General features: G+C 35.4%; 1 protein-coding gene across 6 annotated transcripts in view; it reads left to right on the plus strand.

Annotated features, from left to right (window-relative positions):
* Positions 1-10,000, plus strand: part of LOC125047730 (6-phosphofructo-2-kinase/fructose-2,6-bisphosphatase-like) — a 34,424-nt gene that overhangs the window by 12,581 nt on the left and 11,843 nt on the right. For 2 of the 6 annotated variants that reach the window (XM_047646136.1, XM_047646135.1), the window contains exons 4-14: positions 829-954; positions 1,075-1,238; positions 1,755-1,889; positions 5,371-5,448; positions 7,905-8,058; positions 8,189-8,292; positions 8,478-8,597; positions 8,774-8,872; positions 9,099-9,181; positions 9,348-9,499; positions 9,756-9,883. In XM_047646136.1, coding sequence (XP_047502092.1) covers positions 829-954; positions 1,075-1,238; positions 1,755-1,889; positions 5,371-5,448; positions 7,905-8,058; positions 8,189-8,292; positions 8,478-8,597; positions 8,774-8,872; positions 9,099-9,181; positions 9,348-9,499; positions 9,756-9,883 — 1,343 coding nt within the window. Of the gene's footprint in view, positions 1-511; positions 710-828; positions 955-1,074; positions 1,239-1,754; positions 1,890-5,370; positions 5,449-7,904; positions 8,059-8,188; positions 8,293-8,477; positions 8,598-8,773; positions 8,873-9,098; positions 9,182-9,347; positions 9,500-9,755 lie in introns of those variants that run through there. The other 4 variants (XM_047646134.1, XM_047646138.1, XM_047646139.1 and 1 more) reach the window with 3 other exon arrangements.

Here is a 10,000-nt window from a genome sequence, read left to right on the forward strand (position 1 = left end):
GTGCTTGTTATGATAGTAACTAAGAGAGAATGCATTTGTAAGGAATTCAGCTTTCGATTTACATTGCTGGCAACACAGTCTCAAGGTCAGACTAAAGTGATAAAGACAAGTACCTACTCCAAGGCTGAATTACCTATGTTATATATGTGGGCTCTTCACCCTTAAGGCTACTGTGGTTAGATGTGTTCTTGCCAATGACCTATCTTATTAAACACATTACAAAAAAAAAAAAAAAAAGAAAAAAAAAATGCACAGTCACTTTTAGTTGCCAGATGTTATTATCATTATAATTGTTTTTGGATTCACTAGGTAATTATAACCAGCAGGAAGGATTAATATGTTTCAGTAAACTTTTAATAGTGTTTTCATATAAATTTTGCTTATAATGGTCGAGTTTAAAGAAAAAAAGAAGAAAAAAAAAGAGGGCTCTTGGAACCGTGATATCCAAGTGTGAATCTGTACCTTGGACTTTTTATAGAACTGTATTGCACTGTACAACGCAGAAGTATAGAAAGCACATCCATGTGCATGATACTCAGTCTTAACAGATTATCTCATTCATTTGTTTGAAATATTGTATGGTTACATTTTCTCTATATGGGATATTTAGGAAAGTTTAGTTTCAGTATCAGTTTTTGATTGGTAATAGTAATTTTCAAGATGTTTCGTCACAGAAGACTTAGCTACCGCTCAACTTGCCTCCCAAATGGTAGGTGAAATTGCACTGTCATGGTTTCAGAAAGGTTCAGTTTCACTTTTCTTTGCCAAAGTTATGTATATGATCATTTTCAGACTCTCTAATTTGAATATTTTTCTTATCTGCTTTAGGAGAGCGTGCCAATTATGTCAACACGCCACATGTCATTGTTATGGTGGGTCTGCCTGCCAGAGGAAAAACCTACATGGCTAAAAAGCTGACAAGGTACCTCAACTGGATCGGCATAAAAACAAAAGGTATGAACCTCTCTAAAGGTCATTGTAATACTGAGAATGTGACATTACTTCTCCTGATGATGAGATTGCAGAATGAATCTTCAGGCTGTTGATTCCCTCTATGACTTTTATCCCCCTTAGTGTTCAACTTGGGCGAGTACCGTCGACGTGCCACCCACATGTACAAGAACCATAACTTCTTCCGTACGGACAATGAGGAAGCAATGGCTCTCAGGGAACGGTGCGCAATGGATGCCCTTGACGATGTTTGTGACTGGCTTGATAATAGTGGTGGAGAAGTTGCTGTAAGTGTTCCATCTTTCTATAAGCTTGGCAATATATACATTTTAATGTATTATAGAAGTAATGGTAATGAAATGGATTTTTTCTCCTTTTTTGCTCATGAGCTATAAAGGGCTTTAAAAGGAAGATGTAATTAGCTACACAAAAAGAAGTTTAAGTTCTGAACTCCATAGTTTTGCCAGATGTATTTTTTTTTTTTCTCCATGAATATAAGATAACAGGAAACTAGACCACACAGTGATGATGAACTTGGTTAGGACATTAATAATATATATTGAGGTACTGAAGAATTAAAAAGAACTGTTGATTGAATGATACAAATTAATTGTCTCTGAATTGATAATGACTGATAATAGTAATAATGATGATGGTGATAATAATTATGAAGATGATAATTAAAATGACAATAATGACAATGATAATAGTAATGATAATGGTGATAGTAATGATGATAATGATAGTGATTTTAACATCTCTATTGTATAAGACTCTCCAGCCATATTTAATTTCATTTTCAGGTCTTCGATGCTACAAATACAACAATGCATCGTCGGCGAATAATATACAATATCATTGTGGAGAAAATGGAGTACAAGCTGTTCTACGTAGAGTCAATTTGCGATGACCCATCCATCATTGAGGCAAATATTAGGGTAAGGGAATTTTGAATCTCAACTTGTGTAGGCATTGAAGGCATAGGATTACAGATGTGAAGTGATGCAGTTATTGGGTTTACAAAGACGCATTATGGTTGCTATAGTTAAGGTAGATCATCTTGTGGATTTGATGTCTACGAGACAGGCCCATAAATTCAGGATGCTACATTTACCTCCTAAAGTGTGATGACTGTTTTTGTCTGAGCTTTGCATCTGTTTAAGAATTAGTGAAGCAGGCCATTGGAGTGAGCTTCTTGTCATGTATTAACCTTTAATAGTGATGTCTACAGCCTTTTAACCACAGTATCATTTCGAACAGTGATTTTATTTTCATGTAGTCTTCATTCTTTGCTAAAAATCCTGATTATGGAACATGTTATGCTAAATGGCCATAATTCTATAATTTCTTCAGCTGTTCTTGTTTACTGCTTAATATGTTATTTTGTTAATGTTTTTTTTTACATGTGCTGCATGTCATAATGCTGGAGTAAGCAGTCATTTTCTTACTCCACTAGCAATAATTTAGCATAGGTATGCAAGTAGATCTATATTCACATTTATGCGCACACACACACACACACACACACACACACACACACACACACACACACACACACACACACACACACACACACACACACACACACACACCATCTACACCACCTACACCATCTACATTTACACTCTCTACACATACACCTACATTTACACCTACACTTACACTACACCAAGGCTACACCCACATCTACATCCACATCTACATCAATATATACATCTACATCTACATCTACATTTACATTTACATCCTCATCCTCATACACACCCACCCTCATGCCCATCCACTCATTTACATGCCCACACATCCACACAAACACACACCCTCTTACCTATCCACACACCCACCTGCTCATACACCACCAACCAACCCACACACCCACCTATCCTTGCACCCACCTACCCACACATCCACCTACCCATGCACCCCACCTACCCATGCACCTCACCTACCCATGCACCTCACCTACCCATGCACCTCACCTACCCATGCACCCCACCTACCCATGCACCCCACCTACCCATGCACCCCACCTACCCATGCACCCCACCTACCCATGCACCCCACCTACCCATGCACCCCACCTACCCATGCACCCCACCTACCCATGCACCCCACCTACCCATGCACCCCACCTACCCACACATCCACCCACCCATGCATCCACCTACCCATGCACCCACCTACCGATACTCCCACCTTCCCACACACCCACCTACCCACATACTTACCCACATACTCACCTACTCCTGTGTACCCAAACACTTATCCACACACCCACCCTCCCATCCACCCACCTACCCCTTCACCCACCCATCCATGCATCCACCAGCCTAATCATGCACCCACCTACCCAGCACCCAACTACCCACTTACCCACTTTCCCACCTACCCATGCACCCAACTACCCACCTACCCACTTGCCCACCTACCCATGCACCCAACTACCCACCTACCCACTTGCCCACTTACCCACACCTCTGAACCTGCTCACACATGCACAAAATGTGCACAAAGGGTTATAAAATGAAAACTACTTGTTAACAAGAGGAGATTTATCCCAATGGCTACAGATGGCAAGAATACATGCCATGTCCAATGTAATTCTAGTTTATTAATTATATCCAAAAGTGTCCTAGTCATAATATCAATAATAATAATGACTATCAATATGAATAGCATTTGAAAAAAAATCATTTTCATGCAAATTCAAAGGGTGAGGAAGTCAGGCACTGTCACTTGGGCCTGCTTCTTTACTCCTTGGTGGCTGAACACTTGCAGAGCCATCTGTTTGCACCAAAATTCACCAGAAGCAACAATGGACAGTACATAAACCTGCACTTAGTGGGTTAATCCGCTTCAGTGTAGACCTCCTGTCTCTTTGCAGACTTTGATTAGTTATCTTTCAGGTGCAGGAAACATTTTCCTTTGTTTAGATCACCAGAAACTGCCATGTTGAATTTACCTTATTCTTTTCTGGATGTTGTCATTACCATGATAAGATACGAATTTGATCCTGCCCACAGGTTTGGTCTTTTGTAATGCACAGAATTCTGAAGGTGTAAATGAACACTCAGATACTATTTCGTATTGATGGATTGAAGAAAACTAAATTAACTAAATTGTGATATGAAAAAGAGGATTGCAAGAGCTATATTTAGCAGCGAGAAGCAAATTGAGATTATAGTTTCCTCAGTTTGATGGATACAGTTTTCATTTTATAGTTGAAGTTCAGATGCTTTTTCATGAGACTCATATACACATAATCATAATACAGTTTCTATTGAAAGCTGAGATAGTTTGCAACACAGTAGTACATATGTATAGAAGGTAATGCCTTTTTCTTTCATAGTATACTGCATATCCTAAGAAATGTTGCAAGTTATCAAAATCATCATAATTTTTGTATAATGATAGTTACTTAACATTTAGTACAGTAGAAGTTACTCCAAAGCATAACGTTATATGCATATGATATAAATATTTCTTTCTTTATTTAATAATTGCTGTTATTGTCTGTTTAGTCAACTTCAAAGGCTGACAAGTATTTATGGTTGTGCACAGTAAATAGTTGGGAGAATTATGTTGAAATTAAGTCTCTATATTATATCATTACTTATTATTTTGGGTTGCAGAAAAAATATATCAATTAAAGGTCATACTTGGTGGCTTTCTTTTAGTCATCTTTTATATAAAAGTATGAAGTTTTATTTGGCATTTAACATTGCTCCATACAATCATCTATCAACTCATAAATATCCAAAGAGCACAATAGATATTTTGATCACTTAATTCCTCAGCTATCTGCCTTTAACCCCTTGGTGACGGGTGAAGAAAACTAAAAAAAACTCAACGCTCTGGCGATCAATGGCAACGCGCTGACTGAGCGCGGGAGTTCGGTACATCAAGCCGAATCACCAGCTCATAGCGCTTTGGCGCGCCGCCATGGCGTACAGCCGCACGCCACATTTTGAGCGGTTTGTTTTGACGTCTATAGACATGACCTGTCGTTAAGGGGTTAATTGCACAATGTCTGTCTTGCCAAGTTTCTGACTATATATTTTTTCATACTGAATATACAACATACAGTAGTGTATTGTCATTCTTCACTATGCCGTATACCTCACTATCATGCTTACAGGTCTACACCAAGCTATGTAACTGTGCTACTGATTATGCTCTTGGCTTCTTTTATTACAAACATTTCTTGGTATAGCACATTGATTGTACACATGTGATAGGTAAGTGAAATAAATATTAAAAAACCCTTGAGGCTAGTTTAAAGCAAATAAAATGTTGTACCCGTACCTTTTCCACCAATTTTTTTGCCATTCTTTGCTGTGGCACATCACGTTTTTAATTTTCCTTATTGAAGTGAGAATGAGAATGGCCTACTTTTATTGAATTTGCTTGCTTGCACAGGATGTGAAGATCAACGGCCCAGACTATCCAAGGTCGACACCTCATAGTAATAAATCTCCTGGGCATCCTTGCTCTCAAGTTTGTATACAGGATTGATTAGTTCTTTTTTATGTTTTAAGAATTTTTGCTTGGCTTTAACCAATTGGTGAATTGCACTGGTTGTGGCTAAGGAAAATTGGACCATACACTACTGATGGAAGTAAAAGGTCCATTTGTTTTTATTTTATTATTTTTTTCTTCTTTTTCTTTTTACATAGATTATGGAGAACCTAATGTATTGTGTTGGGAGAGAATCTTAATATTTCTAAGAAGTATCTCCAGTTTTTTCCACTACAGAGTAATCTAATTGAAAAATTTCAGAAATTAGTTTTGCTTTATGGGTCATTTCAATTCTTTATTCAGAAGATTAAAAGCATCTCCATACAGAAAAAAAACAATTTTACCTTTAAGTAATATCTGTAAGTAGCTGTCCACAGTAGCTGTTTCCTTGCAAATTCAGTTTTCCTGTATGTGCTTTGTGGGATAAATCTGGTTGCTGTACAGTACTGATGCTTAAGCAAATATGGGTGATGGTGGATAAACTGAATTTTAACATTAAACCATTTTTTTATTATCAGAGCAAGATATTTTAATTTCTTTGATGTTTAGAGAGGTGAGATTGTATAAAACGAGGAGTATTTATGTTTTAAACGTAATAGATTTCTCTTGTATGTAAGAGTATGAGTATGAGTAAGACTTAAAGAGAATTTTTAATAAAAGTGAACCATATAACAGTAATAATAAAGTCTCATTCTTTATAAACTGTTCTTCACACAGGTCATTGTACTTATATTATACATCATATCAGCATTAATTATATGATGATTATATATATTAAATTAAATCTAAAATGATCCCCAGATTGATTTACATTAGAAATTAAATTGAGATCATTTATTTGAAATTTTATTAAAACAGAGTTGCATGATAGACAGGGGTCAGCTTTAGCTTTATGGATTAAAAAATGCTCCATTCTGCATTTTCCAAGATTTCATATACGAGTAGTCTGTCCTTGCTATGTTGGCAGAGTAGTACTATATGCTTTTCATGCATTTGGAATTAGTAATTAAACTGCATTTAGAATTAAGGGTGTGTAAATATTTAGAGACATCAACATGGCTTTTTTATTTGTAAACATGTAACTGCAGAAGTATAATTTCATAGAGTTATCTGTAGATCAATATTAAGACTATCATTTAAATGTTAGCAGTTGGTCTTTCCAAGCTTACAAATTGAAATCCAAAGCAAGATTTGTAATAGCATAAATACCAGATAGTGGTATTGTCATTTTATCACTACAGTATGTAAAGTTACAAATTTATATTATGGCACAATTAGATTAAACTGGAAAAATACATAGTTTAATAGTTAAACCATATGAAATGTTATTGTGTTGGCAGAAAATGTAATGATACTAATAGGAATATTGATACTGGTACTAATAATGATAATGACATTAATTATAAAGATAATAGGAGTGATAGTGATGACAATAATGATGATAATAACAATAAGAATAATATTAAAGTGATGGTGATAGTATTTGTGAGGATGATGCTAATACTAATAATTATGATAATGATGTCAATAATGGTGATAGCATATATAACAGTCATGGTTATCGTGGTGGTAACAAGAATGATAGTAAGTTTAAATATGATATAATGATAATGATTATTATTATTGTTGTTGTTATCATTAGAAGTAGTATGAATGATTATGTGAAAAGTACATATAATATTATTTTCAGATATGCCACTTTTATATGTAATATTTATTTTAGAATAGTGGTTATTGAACATTAATTCCACAAATTGTTTACAATCAGGTGCTTCTGTTGCTACTACCTGTACTACAGTAGTTAATACTGATAGTAAATATTAAAATGATATTGATGATAATAGCACCATGATTATAATTATCATTATTATGATATTGATAATGATGATCTTGGTATAAGTGATGATAATAGTATTGCCAATTATTTTCTTGTAAAACTAAATTGGTAGATGAAGGTATTGCTAATCAGCATTATTAATGAAAACAGTTTTGTTTGATATAATATCATGAGAAAGGTTACTGATATGAGAACCTTTTGGACCCATAATAGGCTTGAATTTAGTACTGTAACCAGAGTAAATTTTAGGATAATTTTTTACTTTTAGATGAGTAATGGAAGCTTCAGAGAGTAAAGATTTTTTTCATGCACTCTGAGGATTATTGGACACTTTAGAAACTTGTGTTTTGACTTGAGTGTTTTACAAGTTTGCTAGATGAGCAGCAAATTGCAAATAATACAGAATTTACTAAGTGTGCATGCACAGAGTAAGTGATTTCAGGGAGAAAGAACAAAACAGATTGCTAATTATGGTAGCTTCATTAATGCACTTTTTCTTTCTTGCATGATATTTCTCTATATTTAGTGAATGAAAAGGAAAAAAGGGCATTTATGTCTAGTGATTGCATGTGGTAAATGTTTACTCTTTTGCCAACAGGAGGTAAAGGTAAACAGCCCAGACTATCGTGGAATGACATCAGAGGAAGCACTTGAGGATTTCCTGCAGAGGATTGAACATTATATGGAACAATATCAACCTCTTGATGAAGCCTTGGAAGATCACCTCTCCTTCATGAAAGTCTATAACACAGGTTTGTTATCAGCATTTAGTGTTTTGACCCTTTTTTTCTGTTTTTTTTTTTTTTCATTGTATCACAAGACATCTTAGAAGATGATTGAAAATTTATATCAACACTAATAACTGGGTCTTCCTGGGAGCAGGGCAGAAGGTGGTCGTTCACAAGCATGAGGGACACATCCAGGCACGTATTGTGTATTACTTGATGAATACTCATGTCACTCCCAGAACCATCTATCTTGCACGAGTAAGTAAAGAGTATGTTGTTCTATTACGGTTAGTTGTAAAGCATTAATTTCTGATTTATAGTTTGCATGGCGTTTAGAAAGTATAACAATAAGAATTTTTATTTTTGATTAATAAGATATCTATTATGCATTTGTGATGATATTCATGTGTCTAAATAATTATTTCCATTCTTCTGTCTCCCAGCATGGAGAAAGTGGTTACAACCAATTGGGCAAGATTGGAGGGGACTCGGACTTGAGTGAACGTGGACGTAAATTTGGAAATGCCCTTGCAGAATACATTAAGGAACAGAAGATACCTAAGGTAAGTTCATCTGAATTGCCTTATACAAGTTAAATATTATTCCATATTATTATTATTATTATTATTGTTATTATTACTGTGGTTGTTGTTGCTATTATTATTAACATCTTATTTATCATTACTGTTGTTATTGTTTGTATTATGATAATACTAAACTGACTTCACTGACTTGGCAGTTACGGGTTTGGACCTCTTGGTTGAAGCGTACCATTCAGACAGCAGAGGGTATTGATGCTCCCCAAGAAAGGTGGAAGGCACTGAATGAAATTGATGCGGTAAGTTAAAGCAGCCTTCAGCAGACTTAACCAGATATTCTGCTTTTATTTGTCTTTTGCTGTTTTGCCTTAAATATTCATCTTGAACATTTTTGTTTTTAATCTCCAGATAACCTCTTAGAGATATTTGTGCTCTTTGGTTTCATCATAATCATTTCATACCAACGTTTAAGATTTTTTTTTTTTTTTTTTTGAGTTTGGCCTCACCCTATATTCTTATTTGCAGGGAATTTGTGAAGAGATGACATATGCTGAAATCAAATCAAAGTTCCCAGAAGATTTTGCTGCTCGTGACCAGAATAAATTCAGGTAAGTCAGTAAAAAGAATGCTATACTTCTGAAAAAAGATGTTGCTATTATTTTCTTTGTGTATCTATGCTAATATTGTCAATATTTGTTATATTTATTTAGATATTGACATTAAAGTTCACTTTGGATTACTGTAATGCTTTAACACTTGCTTTCCCATTACTAGCTACCGTTATCCCCGAGGTGAGAGCTATGAGGACTTGGTAGCACGTCTGGAACCTGTAATTATGGAGCTTGAACGCCAGGGAAATGTTCTTCTGATTGCACATCAAGCAGTCCTGAGATGTCTTCTTGCATACTTCCTTGACAAACCTTCAGGTGAGTTTAAGGTCCTTCTTTATGAATGCTTTAAAAATTACTTTTGTAGAGGGAATGCCTGAAAAGTGTATGTTAGGAATACATTTGAGATGGCATGAATATTGAATATCAAAAGAATGATTTAGAATGTTCCAACAAAATGCTGATTTGTTGATTTGTTGAAATAACTCAATACAGAAATGCAGGAAAGTACAGTCAGAAATAAGTTAATAGATTAATATAATCACTTTAATTGGCAAATCAATTTCCACTTCAGATGAGCTGGCCTACATTGAAGTTCCACTGCACACAGTGATCAAACTAACTCCTGTGGCCTATGGATGTGAGGTGGAATATATCTCTCTAAACGTTGAGTGTGTCAACACCCATCGTCCCAGGCCAGAGGTAGGGTGCAAGAAGATCCAATCCCCTGTACCTTGTGCATTGTCCTTACAGCAAAACTCGTGCTAGAGTAGGTTTGTCTTCTAGCAGTAATTGTGTGATTTTTTGTATTGGAAGTTC

The sequence above is a fragment of the Penaeus chinensis genome, chromosome 41 (genome assembly GCF_019202785.1).
Source record: "Penaeus chinensis breed Huanghai No. 1 chromosome 41, ASM1920278v2, whole genome shotgun sequence".
NCBI classification, from domain to species: domain Eukaryota; kingdom Metazoa; phylum Arthropoda; class Malacostraca; order Decapoda; family Penaeidae; genus Penaeus; species Penaeus chinensis.